A 20,663-nucleotide genomic window follows, 5' to 3' on the forward strand; every position below is an offset into this window, starting at 1 on the left:
AAAAAACCAAAACTTTTGCACAACCTGAGTGTGAGTTCTATCTATTTATTAAACATATCACGCACAGAGCTTGCTCGAATGAAGTTCTAAAAGTGTGTCTATTAATGTGTACTAAATAATTATCATAAAGGTATGTTTTTCTTTTTATTGAGCTGAAGAATTGATACAACTCAATTTGTAATTATATAAATGATTATCATTATCATTGTTCCAAAAGTGAAGATATATATATATATATATTGATGTTACATTGATGGCAAATCATTTAAGACCCTTAGTCTGATTCAGTGATTGTAATCAAATGAAGGGATGTAATTTATTTGTAATGGTCAGATGATAAAAAGCTCAAATGTTAACCATAAGCCTCAAGTTCGGATCCCGGACTGAGGTTGATAGGACATCCCCGAGTCCACCCAGCTGTAATGAATACCTAATATTCTTTATAGAAATTGAAGACAGCTGGGCATAGTCTACTTTTAAATGAAGATTTAGTTTAATTTAGGTTTATAATAATGTTTCTTATTTATACAAAAATATTTAGCATTTCTAAAGAACATTTGTCATTTTGAAAAGAAATATTTTTTCTTCACTACTGGCTCGAACGCTGTCCATTGCTGGGCCTCATTTATTTTAATTTTAATCTCAATAAATATGCTTGTAGTAAAAAAAACTGCAGTTTTATTAGAGAAAAAAAATGATGAACAATTTATATATATGAGTAGGCTACATCAAAGAACTTTATTCTTTATTATAATTTAAATAGTTCTCCAAATGGTTTATGCTCTGCTTTAGAAGTGCATATTCTGTCTGGAATATAAAACATACATCATTAGCATGACAATAAATAAAATATAACTAGCAAATAAAAACAAATAAAGCAAAATAAAACTGTAGGTAAGTATAAAAAATGTTTGCTAAAATTGTAGCAAGAAGCTGCATATTGGTTATCCTCATACATCAAAAAATAACCTGACAGGGCAATATTAAAGGTCCTGACAGATCGATTTCGTAAAAATAAATGACCTTGTGATATACGGCTCCCTTAAAAATATCCGACCACAAAATGCTACCTTCCATATAGGACAAAACTCACGACATTAAAAACCTCGATAAAACCGACATTGAAATCCCTGACAAAACCGACATTGAAATCCCTGACAAAACTGACAATGAACTCCCTGACCAAACCGACACTGAAACCGACAAATGGAAGTCCGATAATGGTATCATTTTCAAAAAGGGGTGTTAGGTTACTGGTAGTTAACTAAATTCACACCTGGCTGGCTCCCTGAGTCGGAAAAACATAGTTTTGCAAACTGGTACGTGTCTGTGTGTGTGTATAAACACAATAACTTGAGTGCCGTTAAAGCTAGGTTGATGAAGTTTCATATATAAGTATTATATCAAAATCGCAGATCTGTATCGACTTTTGAGCGATTTCCGATAAATGGAAGTGGAACTTTTTCTACTTTTAATTTTTCAAAAGCCTATAACTTGAGTACTATTTCTTGGCGATTAGATTAAAACCAAAAATGTATAGTGTTAATAGCGCCATATTGATTAAAGATTAATTAGATAAACAAATGAAATGTCATTAACGTAAAGATATAGTGATATTATTAAGGTTGGGCCCTGTTCGAGCCGCCCCCCCCCCCCCCAGAGATGCCTGGAAGAAATTCTGTTCGTAAAGCGTAAAGTCATGGCTGCGAACAACTTCGCACAATATGTGTTTAGGCTTCTCTATTCCTTATGCTAGTTTAGTAGTAAAGCTTGTAGATCTATGTGTAAAGCCGATTTCATTGCAGTTTTTAAATATTTTTAGCGCAATTTCCATTCTGGAGAATTGCGTTTATTAACCCGTCATTTCTGGATGGATGGATGGATGAATGTGTGTCCGCAGCTTTAAGTCGTATCTCCTCCTCAACGAAGCAATATCGATGACTAGTTCCAAAAGCAATTATGTTAAGCAAGTTACGAGGATGAACATAGGCCATAAAAATTCCGGGTTTCTTTCATGGATTTCCCAGAAAAGCCAAAAAAATCTCGAAAAAAAAGCAGTTTTTGGCCCATATCTCGGCAACCAGACCACTTAGCGACTTGAAACATGTACCAATCGATTCCTGTCATAATTTAGAACAATATTGCCGAAGAAAGTTTTCAAAAATATTCTCTCGTTCGGTCACAAATTTTAAAATTACATAAACACCTACAAACCGATTGTTCTTCTAGCTTGAATGCACCCCAACATTATACGTCAGAGCTATTTTTCGATAACATAAGGAAATTGCGCACAAATGTCACTAGACTTTTTTAATTAACTTGTTTTTAATAAATGCATTAGTTGACGACCTCTTAATTTGGGAACCTGTGTCTTAAGTAATTTTCCACCAGACTCAAGTGACGGTGATCACAACTGTGCTCGTGCGTGGAACTCGTGTTTTGGATCCCCCCTATAGTCCTTGGCCTTAGTGTCGATATCCCATAATCCTTTGGTGATAGTGATATAAAAAGGAGAATTTTCAGAACACGGGGCAGTCGCGCGAGGCACCCACAGAGCAGGGATGTGACTTTTCCAAATTTGAGCGGAAATCCGACTTTTCCGGTGGCTCTTGTGACCTCACCATGACCCCGAGTACGTGTTTGGTGCTGCTTGTGGGAAGGGGGGGGGGGGGATTAAAATGATGTCACAGTCAATTTCAAATAGCTGTAGGCCAACAGATTAAAAAAAACTGAACGCAACGCGACTTCTACTATGTCTTGTTTGTGGAAGAAAAAATACGACACAGACTGTTAATAAGGGGTCTTCCATAAATAACGTCACACTCGTAGGGGGGAGGGGGGGGGGGGGGTCAGATTGTGTGACGTCGTAATTTTGTATTTTAAAAAAGTAATGTTAGAAATACTCTATGTTGGTCGAGCTCAGTCAATATTTCTGAAAAAAAAACTGTGATTAAAAAAAAATACAAATTAAATTTTGAGGAGGGGGGGGGGAGCGGTTGTTGGCTGAGTTGTGTGTCATTTTAGGGGGGGGGGGGAGTCTGACTTTTGTGACGGAGCATAGAGGGGAGGTAAAAATCGTCAAATAAAAAAACGTGACGTCATTTATCGATGACCTAACAATTTACAGCTGTTCCAAAATCATGAATAACGATGTGGTTTGGCTATTATAATGGTTTTAACTAATCTGGTCAATTTCATTTTCCATCACATGAACCTAAAACTTTCAAATCTATATATATAATTCTCTTCTTGGAGACCCTAGAAAACACCAAGCTTTAAGCGCGCCTAGCAGTCCCTTCTCCGCCTCTCTAGGCATATCGCTACCACCCCCATCCCCACATAGCTGTGGTTCACGCTAAATGTTTACAATCGTAGAGACGGGTTTAATGACGGCTATTAGGGGCAGATGATTTAGTTTGAAACGATTTTAAACTTATGGGAGGTAACTAAGAGGAGACTGCTTTCACGTGGGGGGGGGGGTTGGGGGGAAAGGAGGGTTTTGGTGTTTTAAAGCAAATATTTTCAGTGGCAGCATTGGTACTGTCGAATTCACAAATTATGAATTGCTGAAAAGTAGAAAAAACAACAACGAAATAGCGGCGTATGATACGCCGCGGGTCGGCTCGTTATAATTAATCTAAATCTAGGCTGTTTACTGTTGAAGACAAACATTTTTACCATGCCAATCTTTAAATTAAATATAAGGCATAATTTAAAATTCAAAACAAGTGTACACATTTGGACTAGATTAGTATAGTTTAAATTAGCTAAATGTTAAAATAAAACTTAATTGCCACTTTTGTTACATGGTAAATAATATTTTTTTAAGGTTGTTTATAAGGTAAACCAGGGGTCTCCAAACTTTTCAGTCCGAGGGCCGCATTAACTATTAAATTTCAGTTCGGGGGCCAGTTTCTTCCAGGTATGTCTGGGCAAAGTTCCTCAGCCATCACTAACAAACATTTTTTCCGTGGACAAAAAGATCTCCGCGGGCCGGATGAGAGGACATCGCGGGCCGTCCGGCCCGCGGGCCGTAGTTTGGAGACCCCTGAGGTAAACATTAAATATTAAATTGCGACAAGACTTTCATTGTTATTTTAGAGTGTAAGAGTAACAAACTTCTTTTATTTAAAATATTAGCTTAATTAAACATTCAATTAGTACAGTAATTAACTGCGACAAGAAAAAAAGATTAAACATTGAGTTCTTGTCTGAAGAAAATTTCCGAATATTTTTTCCTGGTCTGGTCACCAGAGAGAGAGAGAGAGAGAGAGAGAGAGAGAGAGAGAGAGCGAGCATTGGTACTGTCGAATTCACAAATTATGAATTACTGAAAAGTTGAAAATAAAACAACTAAATAGCGGCGTATGATACGCTGCGGGTCGGCTCGTTTTATTATGATCTTGTTTGGTGAAAACGAGGCGCAGAAAAATATGTGCCGCGCAAGAATCCAATCATTTGGCTAGATTTATGACTGTTTTTTTTTATGTCACACCTAAAAATAAAATATTTACGCTTTCTTCATTCATGATCGTATTTATAATTTTTTAAACTGAAAGTATGAATTACAAGTTAGATCGCAGGTTTTGTAACTTGGTATACTTTTACCTCCAGTTGAGCGTATTTTATTATAATAACCGAAACACACCAAAGAGTAACTATGGGTGTGTCAATGAATAATATCAAAATATTGATCACAGCATGAAAGATTTGTATATATCATGATGCAAAGCTGATAAATCATGCGATTCTACAAAACCGAAGTCTGGTTTATGTGAAATACTAAAATTATGACAAAAATGTAAACTACTGAACATTTAAGCCGCACAATTTGCTTAACTTTAGATAACTCTATAGGCCTACTACAAAAGAAAGAATCAAAATATTGGTCGTGACTCCATCTGTTTGCCAGAAACATATGGTTGAAGAAGGTACCCCCCTTTTAAAAAACCAAAACTTTTGCACAACCTGAGTGTGAGTTCTATCTATTTATTAAACATATCACGCACAGAGCTTGCTCGAATGAAGTTCTAAAAGTGTGTCTATTAATGTGTACTAAATAATTATCATAAAGGTATGTTTTTCTTTTTATTGAGCTGAAGAATTGATACAACTCAATTTGTAATTATATAAATGATTATCATTATCATTGTTCCAAAAGTGAAGATATATATATATATTGATGTTACATTGATGGCAAATCATTTAAGACCCTTAGTCTGATTCAGTGATTGTAATCAAATGAAGGGATGTAATTTATTTGTAATGGTCAGATGATAAAAAGCTCAAATGTTAACCATAAGCCTCAAGTTCGGATCCAGGACTAAGGTTGATAGGACATCCCCGAGTCCACCCAGCTGTAATGAATACCTAATATTCTTTATGGAAATTGAAGACAGCTGGGCATAGTCTACTTTTAAATGAAGATTTAGTTTAATTTAGGTTTATAATAATGTTTCTTATTTATACAAAAATATTTAGCATTTCTAAAGAACATTTGTCATTTTGAAAACAAATATTTTTTCTTCACTACTTACTCGAACGCTGTCCATTGCTGGGCCTCATTTATTTTAATTTTAATCTCAATAAATATGCTTGTAGTAAAAAAAACTGCAGTTTTATTAGAGAAAAAAAATGATGAACAATTTATATATATGAGTAGGCTACATCAAAGAACTTTATTCTTTATTATAATTTAAATAGTTCTCCAAATGGTTTATGCTCTGCTTTAGAAGTGCATATTCTGTCTGGAATATAAAACATACATCATTAGCATGACAATAAATAAAATATAACTAGCAAATAAAAACAAATAAAGCAAAATAAAACTGTAGGTAAGTATAAAAAATGTTTGCTAAAATTGTAGCAAGAAGCTGCATATTGGTTATCCTCATACATCAAAAAATAACCTGACAGGGCAATATTAAAGGTCCTGACAGATCGATTTCGTAAAAATAAATGACCTTGTGATATACGGCTCCCTTAAAAATATCCGACCACAAAATGCTACCTTCCATATAGGACAAAACTCACGACATTAAAAACCTCGATAAAACCGACATTGAAATCCCTGACAAAACCGACATTGAAATCCCTGACAAAACTGACAATGAACTCCCTGACCAAACCGACACTGAAACCGACAAATGGAAGTCCGATAATGGTATCATTTTCAAAAAGGGGTGTTAGGTTACTGGTAGTTAACTAAATTCACACCTGGCTGGCTCCCTGAGTCGGAAAAACATAGTTTTGCAAACTGGTACGTGTCTGTGTGTGTGTATAAACACAATAACTTGAGTGCCGTTAAAGCTAGGTTGATGAAGTTTCATATATAAGTATTATATCAAAATCGCAGATCTGTATCGACTTTTGAGCGATTTCCGATAAATGGAAGTGGAACTTTTTCTACTTTTAATTTTTCAAAAGCCTATAACTTGAGTACTATTTCTTGGCGATTAGATTAAAACCAAAAAATGTATAGTGTTAATAGCGCCATATTGATTAAAGATTAATTAGATCAACAAATGAAATGTCATTAACGTAAAGATATAGTGATATTATTAAGGTTGGGCCCTGTTCGAGCCGCCCCCCCCCCCCAGAGATGCCTGGAAGAAATTCTGTTCGTAAAGCGTAAAGTCATGGCTGCGAACAACTTCGCACAATATGTGTTTAGGCTTCTCTATTCCTTATGCTAGTTTAGTATTAAAGCTTGTAGATCTATGTGTAAAGCCGATTTCATTGCAGTTTTTAAATATTTTTAGCGCAATTTCCATTCTGGAGAATTGCGTTTATTAACCCGTCATTTCTGGATGGATGGATGGATGAATGTGTGTCCGCAGCTTTAAGTCGTATCTCCTCCTCAACGAAGCAATATCGATGACTAGTTCCAAAAGCAATTATGTTAAGCAAGTTACGAGGATGAACATAGGCCATAAAAATTCCGGGTTTCTTTCATGGATTTCCCAGAAAAGCCAAAAAAATCTCGAAAAAAAAAGCAGTTTTTGGCCCATATCTCGGCAACCAGACCACTTAGCGACTTGAAACATGTACCAATCGATTCCTGTCATAATTTAGAACAATATTGCCGAAGAAAGTTTTCAAAAATATTCTCTCGTTCGGTCACAAATTTTAAAATTACATAAACACCTACAAACCGATTGTTCTTCTAGCTTGAATGCACCCCAACATTATACGTCAGAGCTATTTTTCGATAACATAAGGAAATTGCGCACAAATGTCACTAGACTTTTTTAATTAACTTGTTTTTAATAAATGCATTAGTTGACGACCTCTTAATTTGGGAACCTGTGTCTTAAGTAATTTTCCACCAGACTCAAGTGACGGTGATCACAACTGTGCTCGTGCGTGGAACTCGTGTTTTGGATCCCCCCTATAGTCCTTGGCCTTAGTGTCGATATCCCATAATCCTTTGGTGATAGTGATATAAAAAGGAGAATTTTCAGAACACGGGGCAGTCGCGCGAGGCACCCACAGAGCAGGGATGTGACTTTTCCAAATTTGAGCGGAAATCCGACTTTTTCGGTGGCTCTTGTGACCTCACCATGACCCCGAGTACGTGTTTGGTGCTGCTTGTGGGAAGGGGGGGGGGGATTAAAATGATGTCACAGTCAATTTCAAATAGCTGTAGGCCAACAGATTAAAAAAAACTGAACGCAACGCGACTTCTACTATGTCTTGTTTGTGGAAGAAAAAATACGACACAGACTGTTAATAAGGGGTCTTCCATAAATAACGTCACACTCGTAGGGGGGAGGGGGGGGGGGTCAGATTGTGTGACGTCGTAATTTTGTATTTTAAAAAAGTAATGTTAGAAATACTCTATGTTGGTCGAGCTCAGTCAATATTTCTGAAAAAAAAACTGTGATTAAAAAAAAAATACAAATTAAATTTTGAGGAGGGGGGGGGGAGCGGTTGTTGGCTGAGTTGTGTGTCATTTTAGGGGGGGGGGGAGTCTGACTTTTGTGACGGAGCATAGAGGGGAGGTAAAAATCGTCAAATAAAAAAACGTGACGTCATTTATCGATGACCTAACAATTTACAGCTGTTCCAAAATCATGAATAACGATGTGGTTTGGCTATTATAATGGTTTTAACTAATCTGGTCAATTTCATTTTCCATCACATGAACCTAAAACTTTCAAATCTATATATATAATTCTCTTCTTGGAGACCCTAGAAAACACCAAGCTTTAAGCGCGCCTAGCAGTCCCTTCTCCGCCTCTCTAGGCATATCGCTACCACCCCCATCCCCACATAGCTGTGGTTCACGCTAAATGTTTACAATCGTAGAGACGGGTTTAATGACGGCTATTAGGGGCAGATGATTTAGTTTGAAACGATTTTAAACTTATGGGAGGTAACTAAGAGGAGACTGCTTTCACGTGGGGGGGGGGGGGGGGGGGGGTTGGGGGGAAAGGAGGGTTTTGGTGTTTTAAAGCAAATATTTTCAGTGGCAGCATTGGTACTGTCGAATTCACAAATTATGAATTGCTGAAAAGTAGAAAAAACAACAACGAAATAGCGGCGTATGATACGCCGCGGGTCGGCTCGTTATAATTAATCTAAATCTAGGCTGTTTACTGTTGAAGACAAACATTTTTACCATGCCAATCTTTAAATTAAATATAAGGCATAATTTAAAATTCAAAACAAGTGTACACATTTGGACTAGATTAGTATAGTTTAAATTAGCTAAATGTTAAAATAAAACTTAATTGCCACTTTTGTTACATGGTAAATAATATTTTTTTAAGGTTGTTTATAAGGTAAACCAGGGGTCTCCAAACTTTTCAGTCCGAGGGCCGCATTAACTATTAAATTTCAGTTCGGGGGCCAGTTTCTTCCAGGTATGTCTGGGCAAAGTTCCTCAGCCATCACTAACAAACATTTTTTCCGTGGACAAAAAGATCTCCGCGGGCCGGATGAGAGGACATCGCGGGCCGTCCGGCCCGCGGGCCGTAGTTTGGAGACCCCTGAGGTAAACATTAAATATTAAATTGCGACAAGACTTTCATTGTTATTTTAGAGTGTAAGAGTAACAAACTTCTTTTATTTAAAATATTAGCTTAATTAAACATTCAATTAGTACAGTAATTAACTGCGACAAGAAAAAAAGATTAAACATTGAGTTCTTGTCTGAAGAAAATTTCCGAATATTTTTTCCTGGTCTGGTCACCAGAGAGAGAGAGAGAGAGAGAGAGAGCGAGCATTGGTACTGTCGAATTCACAAATTATGAATTACTGAAAAGTTGAAAATAAAACAACTAAATAGCGGCGTATGATACGCTGCGGGTCGGCTCGTTTTATTATGATCTTGTTTGGTGAAAACGAGGCGCAGAAAAATATGTGCCGCGCAAGAATCCAATCATTTGGCTAGATTTATGACTGTTTTTTTTTATGTCACACCTAAAAATAAAATATTTACGCTTTCTTCATTCATGATCGTATTTATAATTTTTTAAACTGAAAGTATGAATTACAAGTTAGATCGCAGGTTTTGTAACTTGGTATACTTTTACCTCCAGTTGAGCGTATTTTATTATAATAACCGAAACACACCAAAACATTAGAAAAACACGATTTATTTTTTGTATTGTATTTCTGTTTTCACAAATGAATAAAAGTGAATGTTTAAAAAACACGACTTATTTATTTGTATTGTATTTTTGTTTTAATAAATGAATAAAAAAACAACAAAGAGACTGACTGAAGTGATTTGTTTGCTGGTTACAAAAATAGAGATGCACACTTTGTACAATTAAGTGTTCCAATTTCAACTAAACTGAATAAAAGTATTAAAAGGCACAATGATGCTGCCGAAAGTGGGCCGTTACACGTCGTCACAAAAAGTCAGACCCCCCCTAAAATGACGTCACACCTCAGCCGACAACCCCCCCCCCCCTCAAAATTTCTGTTTTTTTCTTAAAACATCGATAATTTTTCCAAAATCTTGTCAGAACTCTGTCAACATAGAGTATTTTGATCAATTCATATTGCAATTTATTAAAACCGTTTTCTAAAACGCGAAATAACGGCTAAATCTTGTTTTTCTAACATTGCTTTTTTATAATGCAAAAAAGGGACGTCACACCATCTGAAACCCCCACCCCCTCATCACACACCGTCACAAAATTGCTGACCCCCCCCCTCCCTTACGAGTGTGACGTCATTTATGGACGACCCCCTCATCAATTTTTTTTTTAAAGTCAGAAATTTACTCATACAAAAAAAGGAAGGATGGTAGATTTACTATGAATTTAAATAACATACAACTCTATAGTAAAATATTTTTTTCAGTTTTAGCAAAACTGTCAAATTAAAAAACACAGAGTTTGTACATTTATTGCATAAATACAAAAATATAAAACAGAATGATTAACAGTGTATCAGTTTCACCATGAGACAAATGCCTTTTTTAAAAAGTACAATACAAATAAACAAGTCGTGTTTTTTAAATATTCATTTTTATTCATTTGCTAAAACAAAAATACAATACAAAAAAATAAATCGTGTTTTCTTAATGTTTTGGTGTGTTTCGGTTGTTATAATAAAATACGCTCAACTGGAGGTAAACAAGCAACGGAGAATAAAATACGCTGAAATGGAGTTTTACCTCTAGCGATTCTCACTAAATTTTAAATTTCATTATTTTTCCATTTAAACATTACCTATGAAAAATATAGATCAATAATATTAAATACTTTGTTTGATGGTACTAGCTCATATGAAGCTTACTTAATGGAGGCGAGCGAGCTGACGAGATTCCGTCCCCAATGTTGTTGACATGGAATAAAATCGTGCTTTTTTAGATTTAGACCGTAAAAAAAAATAAAAAATAAAAACTTAAGCCTAAAATTAATTTAGAAATTTTATATTTTTAGAATAAATGCTATAAAAGTTGCAAATCCAGAGAACTTGAAAATAATTTGTTGAGTTTAAGGCTACATTTCTATTTATTTTCATCAAGCCTAAGTTATAACCGGATGTTTCACTTTCGTAAGACAAATATTGATTGGCTGTACAGTAACTTAGTGATCGATAACTATTTGTTTACAAAACTTTGCAGATCAAGTTTTTAAATAATAATGCTAATTTAAAACCCCATGACCTAGTTTTCTATTTTTAGCTTACAATGTGTACAATAAAATCAATGGCGGCCTATCCAGGATGCCATTGTTTATGTCGCCATTACACGTGAAAACCAAATTGTTTTTGCTTTTTTTTAAAATTTTTATTTAGTTACCGAAAATATTATAAACATCAAATACATTCAATCTTTAGTAAAGTCCGAAAAAAACCAGATAGACAGGATTTTATAACCATATTAATTGTAACTACGCTGTGCATGATTTTTAAATGAATTTATACACCTCTCAAATACCTTTGAGACTTTTCTCGCTGGTGTCCATTAATTTAATTTATTTGCGACCCAAGGCAGTTCAGGAAAATTTTTTCCGTGACAACCTCAGATCAGTCTGAAGATGCGAACTAGGAATCTATAGTCTCGACAAGGCAGCCCGTTTGATTTTAAATGTGCAGCACATATAATACGCCGCGGGTCGGCTCGTAAAGTTATAATTACTATGTGCCACACCCCCTCAAGAATGCTGTTTATTAAGCTGCTTATCTCACTTTACAACAGTAGGCCTAATTAAAATTAATTTTCAAATTTTTTAAATTACTTTTATTGGGTAAGATTAAGCACATGTTTACTAGTAATTTAAAAAAAAAGTAAATTCTGTTTCAATGAAGGTCGCAGGTCAAATATTTTAAATTTTTTCCTTTATTTAGTCATGTTCAGTGGAGGGTGCCACAGGCTGACCTGACTTTGGAATTTTTTTCAGTAATAATGACTTTGTACAGAAAGTTAAAATATGCTAAATTGGCTTAGTTTACTAGTGTGCTAGCTATTGATACATTTTCAATAAAAAAAAAATCATTCTGAAATTTGTATATAGAGTAAAGTGACATTAATAAACACCGATACACAAAAAATGCGACATGTTCGCTATGAGGGCACCTCGTCTCATTAATAATTCACATTAATTCACCTAGAAAAAAACCGAATCGACCATAATACTCTTTATTTATAGGAGAATAATAATAGGCTATTCATCCTTGTATTCATTCGCATTTTAGATTTTACTTTCCACTTTTTGCATGTGTCTGTATTTCCCAATAGCGAACACCTTTTTTACATTTGTTCCGAATAGCGAACACCCGTTCCTCATAAGGAACTTTTTAATATTTTGCACTTTAAAGCATAATTAGATACACAATTTTACAGTTTGAAACATTTTTAATGTGTTGTTTTGTACTAGAATGACTAAAAACGTTTTATTTTAGCTTTTATCTCTCAAATAATTCAAATTAAAATGTCAATGAGGCTTTTTTAAAAGCTTTTTTACTTTTTTATGATAGTAATTTTATTTTAAATTTTACACTGCACAGTAAAAAAAAAGTTGGTATAGAGATCTAGGTCTAGAAAACTAGATCTAGATCTAGAACTAGATGTCTAGATTTTGTTTCATAACATTCATCTCATTATGATTATGATTTATTACATTAGTCATTAGTCATTTAATAGGCCTATGGTTAAAACTTCAAATAAGGGTCAAGACATTGGCTGAGAGAATGTTTACACCGGTGTCCGATAACAGAATCTTTTTCAAAAAGGGGTGTTAGGTTACTGGTAGTTAACTAAATTCACACCTGGCTGGCTAATGTCAATGCTAACACTGTCCCTAACCCCAACCCTGGTCCTACCATATGCCTAACCCTAATTTCTAACTATAAAATTAGTCGAGATTACAATACTACTAACAACCCAACACCCCTTTTTACTTTCTCATATATACAAAGTATAGAGAAAGTCTTGTAATTGTGCAAAAAAAAAATCGAGATGCAAATCTAGACGTTTTACAGCTCCCTGAGTGGGAAAAACATTGTTTTGCAAACTTGTCTCTGTGTGTGTGTGTAAACACAATAACTTGAGTACCATTACTGCTAGGTTGATGAAGTTTCATATATAAGTATTATATCAAAATCGTAGATGCGTATCAACTTTTGAGTGATTTCCGATAACTGGAAGTGGAACTTTTTCTACTTTCAATTTTTCAAAAGCCTATAACTTGAGTACTATTTCAGATGGATGAATGAAATTTCACATTTAAGTAAAAGTTCCAATTCTCTGCCTTCTATCATATTTTGAGTAATTTCTGTTGACCGGAAGTAGTAATTTACACTATTTTCCGATTTCTCAAAAAAAAAAAAACGCATGTGAATTTATAAAGTAGGCCCCTACGAATCAGAGTTTCTTCCAGGCATCCCCCGAAAAATTTTTACCGCCCCCCCCCCGAACGAAATGAAATTTATATAATTTATATAGAAAATATATACTTTTAACAGTGTCCGCCCCCCCGAAGAAAGTTTACCGCCCCCCCGAAGATTTCAAGTGCCCCCCCGGAGAAAAAAGTCTGGAAGAAACACTGCTACGAATAATAGCCCGCACTATTATGCACATTTTATTTGGCGTTCACTTTGTGTGCAATTTTTTTTTATGAGATTCTATTCTATTTTAAAAAGTTTAAGTATTTAAAAATGGATTAAAAATATTGTCAATATCCTGAATTGCCAACCCCTGTTGTTTCATATAAGAATACTAGCAGTATCTGGGAAGTAACTGTGTTTTCCTAGTCAAGGGATGTAATGAGAGCTAAAGGACTAAATGCAAATGTATTTCAGACACATTTAGAAATGTTGTAAACATTGATACATTTAAAAAAAAAATGTTTATTTAATGTGCATATTGAAAATTATTATTCTAAGTATGCTAAATGAAAACTGTATAAAACACTTTCAATATTAATTTTTTAACTCATATATTTAGACCATGAGCATTTTAGACATTTAAAACTTGACTCAATGGAAGTATAGTGTTTTTATATATTCCTTTGTAATCCTCGATTACAAACATTTTACAAACATACAGAATTGAACTTTATATATTAGATTCGAGAAAGTTAAGAGGAGATCACTCCTGGTTTATTTTTTGAAGAGGATTCCATTATCAGACACTGGTATCTATAATCGTCCCATTGACTTATGAAGTTATTGGACTATGACAGGGTGGTAGGCTAGGGTTTCTGTCACATTTCACATTACTAGCTTTGACTTTGGCCAATTTTAAAATAATTTTATGTATCTAAAACTGGATAGTTACTATTTGATACCTTACTTTAATTATGTAAATGTAGGTTTTTAGGTAGGTAATAGAAATTAGTAGGCCTAATAGATCTACAGTCTACAATATTTTATAAGTAAGATCAGAAAATATTAAAAATATACGCATAATATGATATTAGCCTAATATTCTAATAATAGTAATATTATTGATTAATAATTAATATTAATGCTTCTTTAGTGACTCATAGCCCTTCTCGAAAATCTCATCAAGGACTATACATTTAAATTTTAAAAATGGTAAAATAATAGGTCTATTAATACTTAATATTAGATTAATTTGCATTAATAATTTTGCAGGCTTGTTTTAGTTGTTGGTATGCTTTTCATTAAAAGTAGATTTTTACCGTGACAAATTATATAGAGAAAAACAATATGGCTTATAAAAAAGAGTCGACCTTTGATTAATAAAGGCAAAAGACAAAGAAAAGATGATTTTATGATTCCCTACTGAGATTTAAACTCTGGGGATATGGGTTAACAGATGTGCACTGTGCCACCCAACCATGATGTGCTAAGGCATGAACGCTGTTTTTAACTATTAATCTATCTATTCATAAACTTCTGATTGATAATAGACACTTCTGTTAATAAAACAAATGTTACCATAGCTCAATAAGGCCTGTTTGATCCTTTTTATAACTTAAAAAATTCTATGGTGTTATGTCATTTTTATCCATTTTTTAAAAATGCAATATATTTTCAAAAAGAAATTTTAATTTTGTTTTCTAATGAAGATATTTTTTTTTCAGTTTTTCTTCAATAATTCATCAATCTAAAGCTATGCAAAACACAAAGGGCGCTAATGGTATAGCCTGGGAGAGCTCATTTATGGTTAAACAGGAATTTAGTGATGAAATCATTACATTTATGGACATGAAATCAGATGAAATATCAGCTATTTCAAGTTCAGGAGGAGTAAAAACCAAATACATCAACACTCTTTTCAAATTCTGAAGATATAAAGCAAAATGTATCAACACAAATTTCAACTGTTAAAGACAAATACTTGAAGGAAACAAGGCCATTTTTAGCTGTAGAAAATAAAAATCTTGATAAAACAAAGCCTTTTTTTAATTTAGAAGAGATGAAACAAGATAACCTAACAACATTTTCATCTTCTGAAGACATGAAACCTTATATATCAACAGCATTTTCAATTTTCGAAGATATAAAACCTGAGATATTAACAATTTCATCTTTGGAGAGTGAAAAACAAAATGGTTTCAAAGCACAGCAACAACTTTTCCCCCCACCGGATTCAACTGATTTTAAAGAAAATTTAGCAGTTTTAAAATCAGATCTTCAAAATGAATTAAAAGAACTGAAGTTATTGCATACAAAATTAATTGATAATCTCCCAACAGAATATCCAATCAATGATAAGGGACTGAAGACATACAAGTGTGATATGTGTTGTCAAAGATTTTTCCATTTTGATCATGTTAAACAACACATAAACATTCACACAAGGGTGAATCCATATGGTCATGATTTTCATCAGCAAGAAGTTATGATCAGTCAGGGTGAACAGATTAACAAAATAAACCTAGAACAGGTATACAATAAGTCTAGTTTGCCTAAAAAGTTCACTACAAAGTCTAGTTCATCCACACACACAAATATTCATTCTGGAATTAATAATCCATATGAATGCTATGTATGTCATAAAAAATATCCTATTAAAAAGTATTTAGCAAACCATATAAAGATACATTTAGGCGAAAGACCGTATGAATGTGGTGTGTGTCATAAAAAGTTTACTAAGAAGGGTAATTTATCTAGACATAAAATAACTATTCATTCTAGTCTCAAGCCACATAAATGTGATGTTTGTCATAAAAGTTTTGCTCTAAAATCTACATTATCTATACATAAAAATATTCATTTACCAGAGAGACCATATGAATGTGATGTTTGCCATAAACAATTTAGGCATAAACATAATTTATCAGAACATAAAAATATTCATTTACCAGAGAGACCATATGAATGTGACATGTGTCTTAAAAAATTTAGTACTACAGGTAATTTTTCAAAACATAAAAAGATTCATTCTAAAAAGATTCATTCTAGTCTCAAGCTATATGAATGCAATGTTTGTCACAAAAGTTTTGCTCTAAAATATACATTATCTATACATAAAAATATTCATTTACCAGAGAGACCATATGAATGTGATGTATGCCATAAAAAATATAGGAATAAAAGTGATTTATCAAAACATAAAAATATTCATTTACCAGATAGACCATATGAATGTGATGTGTGTCTTAAAAAATTTAATCATAAAGGTAATTTTTCAAATCATAAAAAGATTCATTCAGGAGAAAAACCATTTGAATGTGATGTGTGTAAAAAAAAATTTATTCAGAAAGGTCATTTATCTACACACAAAAAAATTCATTTACCAGAGAGACCATATGGATGTGATGTGTGTCACAAAATATTTAAGAATAAGGGGGATTTATCAAAACATAAAAATATTCATTTACCAGAGAGACCATATGAATGTGATGTGTGACATAAAAAATATAATTGTAAATATCATCTATCTAGACATAATAATATTCATTTAACACTAACAGAGAGACCATTTGAATGTGATGTGTGTCACAAAAGATTTAATCATACAAGTAATTTATTACAACATAAAATGATTCATTCAGGAGAAAAACCATATGAATGTGATGTGTGTCACAAAAAAATTAATCATAAAGTTCATTTATCTAGACATAAAAATATTCATTTACCAGAGAGATCATACGAATGTGATGTGTGTTACAAAAAATTTAATCATAAAAGTGACTTATCAAAACATAAAAAGATTCATTCAGGAGAAAGACCTTATTAATGTGATGTGTGTCACCAAAATAGGTAATCATAAAGGTAATTTATCTACACATAAAAATATACATTTACCAGAGAGACTATATGAATGTGATGTGTGTCATAAAAAATTTAATTCTAAAGGTTATTTATCTACACATAAAAATATTCATTTACCAGAGAGACCATATGAATGTTATGTGTGTCACAAAAATTTTAATTATAAATGTAGCTTATCTAAACATAAAAATATTCATTTACCAGAGGCCATTGGAATGTGACATTTGTCATAAAAAGTTTGCTCTTAAGTCTAGTTTATGTACACACACACACACACACACACAAAATTTCACTCAGGACTTTAAGCCACCTGAATGTGTTGTTGGTCATTAAATTCTCTTTCACAAGGATCTTTAATTATCTATATATAAAATTTTTGCTTTTGTACTAATACCACATTGTGGAGGCTAAATACACACCATTAATGTTTGTCATACATGACATAATACTCTTCATTCATATTATTTGTCATACAAAGTATTACTAAGGATTAAATGCTATCTAGACATTTCACACACAGGAAGAAAAACTACATGGAAAGAATGGATGTCATGAATCACCATAGCACATCTATTATCTTGTACAAGGTGTTATGGCTAGCTTTGTTCAGGTTTTTTGGAAAATATGATGGCTAAATTCTTACCCTTTACATTACCCATACAATTAATACCCATACAATAATACTAACCACTAATAAACACCAACATTTTAAATGTACAATTATATTTATAAGTTGAATCATTGAAGTAATATTTACTCTAAATTTTTCTATATTGAATGTTTTATTTTATGTAATTCTAAATTGTATAAATAATTATATAATCCATTTAGTTAATCATAATTATGATAATTGAATTGAGCAACAAAATGTATTAATTCATGTAGCTGAAAATGATTAAATTATTATGACAGAAGATACAATTTATTATGATTATTAGCCTTTGTGAAATGATTGGATGTTTATTTATCTTTTTTAAGACATAATGAATATTTTCAGTTATTAATTAATCAAAAAGTGTTTATTCCGTTTTTCTAGGCTTACTGATTGAGAACAAAAACACGTCTGTTTTTTTATAATAGTGTTGGATCAGCTGTTTATATATATATATATATATATATATATATATATATATATATATATATATATATATATATATATATATATATATATATATATATATAGGCCTATATAATATATATATATAATATATAGATCTAGGCATATATATATATATATATATATATATATATATATATATATATATATATATATATATATATATATATATATATATATTTACTACTAAAACTCAAGTTTGTTTACATGTTAGTATTTTTTTTTTGTTTGTCTGTTTGGTTACAGGAGAGAATCTGCACTATGTGTACAGCTGTAAAATAGTATTTAGGTAGAGAACAATGTTCTTTTTGACCAAACTGTTAATCACAAATTAATTTAAAGACAATAATTAATTTATTGATATATTCATTGGTAGATTATCCACTTTAATTATAAAACTTCAGAACAATGACATTACTTTTAGTGACGTAACATGATTTATTTACTTTTTATAACAATAATGGCGGCTTCCATACAAAATTTTGTTGCCCACTCAAAAGTATAAAGCATTATACAGCTACTTTTCTGTCGGCTATAGCATTAACAATATGTCTGTTTGCTATTTTTTTTAGGTTCAACTTTCAGCATTTCTTTTAATTTGAGTGAACAATAAATTTCTCTAGATCTAGAATCTACACATCAGCTGTCTAAGGAAGGAAAAATTATAATTATAGATTTAGAATCTAGGTAAAACCAAAATAAATTAGTTAAAAATAAATACCATTATAAAATCAGAATAAAGTATTGAGTTTCTTTATTAAACTGTTTTAGTCCTTAAATATTCTATATAAATCTTTGCTTTTTAGTTTCAAGCATCATCTTATTTAGTAATACAAGGGATTTATTTATGCTATCTAGGCTCTAGATCTAGAACTATGGAAAGACTTGACTAGACTTAATGAGTTTCTATACTAAACTATTTCAGACTTTAATTATTTTATATACATCTTTGTTTGTTTAGCTATGGAATTGGCTAATTTGGGATAAATTTAATTTGAAATAATACTAGGGCCTATTCGCGTAAATCAGGTTTCTTACGCAGACTCAAAGTAAAAAAGTATTGATATAGAACACACTTTTTTCAATTTTTTACTTTCTCGTATATATGAAGTATAGAGAAAGTCTTGTAATCGTGCAAAAAAAAAAAATCGAGGCATTATTACATTACACCTTTTACCTATCACCATCACACGTTGCGGAGTTGATGAATAGGTTTCTGTGTGTGTGGAGGGGGGGGGGTTCAATTTCACAAGAGCGGCGCACCGGCAAGGTGCGAAACGATTTTTCTCTACAATACGGTATATAAAAAGTCGGATGCGGTTTGATACCGTTCATCCGAGTGCCATAAAACTTTGGGGAGTTAATGAGAATATTTCCGACGAGGTTTCTTCGAAAAAAAATAATTTATGGGGGGGGGGGGGGGCGACTATAGAATCTAGTGACAATGTAAGCGCAATTTCCTTAATTAATTTTTTGTGACCGAACGAATCACCCGTAGATGTTTGCACCCCTTTTCTTTTCTCCACACGAGCAGAGCTAGTCCCCGCCCCCTCGCGAGATCTGCGCGAGTCTGACCAATGGCAGCGTGTACAAGTAGACGTTACCTCTCACTAGCGACTGCCTCAGCCGGTGTGCTTGGTTTTGTATATTCTTAGTAATCTTAGCCAATACAAATTAGAAGAAATTAATTTTTTGTGACCGAACGAAAGGATATTTTTGAAAACTTTCTTCGGCAATATTGTTCTAAATTATGGCAGGAATCGATTGGTAAATGCTTCAAGTAGCTAAGTGGTCTGGTTGCCGAGATATGGGCAAAAAACTGCATTTTTCGAGTTTTTTTTTTGCTTTTCCGGGAAATCCAGGAAGGAAACCGGGATTTTTTTTTGGCCCACAATCATCCTTGGAACTTGCTTAACATTTTTGCTTTGGAACTAGTCCTCGATATTGCTTCGTTGAGGAGGAGATACGACTTAAAGCGACTTAAAGCTGCGGACATCCATTCCCAGAAATGTCGAGTTAATAATCGCAATTCTCCAGAATGGAAATAGCGCTAAAAACATAAACTGTATAATGGATCTAGTAATGATCAAATAAACGTTAGTACAAAAAAAAACGTGATTTTATACATGGATACAAGTTGCATATCACAATACTTCTAGAATTGATGATGCTGTTTGTTAGTAACTTCAGTTTTTAAAGGGCAGAATTTAAAAACAATGCTTTGTAGGCCTATACAAATACAAGACAATCATATTTAAATACAGTTTCATACGAATAGTAATGAAAGGGAAGCTACTCTAAATATTTTCTAAAGATGGTTGCTGTTTTTAATTTCAAATTTACTATCTCGAACAGGGTTGATAAAAATTAATTTGCTAACAACAATATGGCGTAC

At 32.9% G+C, this 20,663-nt stretch overlaps 1 protein-coding gene across 2 annotated transcripts; it reads left to right on the forward strand.

Moving 5' to 3' along the window:
- Positions 1 to 11,595: 11,595 nt before the first annotated feature.
- On the forward strand, positions 11,596 to 18,925 carry LOC131951163 (zinc finger protein OZF). 2 transcript variants are annotated; one of them, XM_059313487.1, is made up of 3 exons: positions 11,596 to 11,661; positions 15,015 to 15,820; positions 18,841 to 18,925. In XM_059313487.1, the coding sequence occupies exons 2-3, from the start codon at positions 15,350 to 15,352 to the stop codon at positions 18,868 to 18,870; spliced, it is 501 nt and encodes a 166-aa protein (XP_059169470.1). In that variant the 5' UTR covers positions 11,596 to 11,661; positions 15,015 to 15,349; the 3' UTR covers positions 18,871 to 18,925. The 2 variants fall into 2 exon arrangements, with proteins under 2 accessions (XP_059169470.1, XP_059169466.1); XM_059313483.1 differs by lacking the exon at positions 18,841 to 18,925 and having other exon boundaries at positions 15,015 to 17,340.
- The last annotated feature ends 1,738 nt before the right edge of the window (positions 18,926 to 20,663 follow it).

Source organism: Physella acuta, unplaced genomic scaffold, assembly GCF_028476545.2.
Source record: "Physella acuta isolate Inbredline_101_S28 unplaced genomic scaffold, ASM2847654v3 ptg000802l, whole genome shotgun sequence".
NCBI classification, from domain to species: Eukaryota; Metazoa; Mollusca; class Gastropoda; family Physidae; genus Physella; species Physella acuta.

Bases quoted from the DNA above. Each gene is read 5' to 3' on its own strand.
- LOC131951163 (XM_059313483.1), top strand. From the start codon at position 15,350: ATGAAACAAGATAACCTAACAACATTTTCATCTTCTGAAGACATGAAA.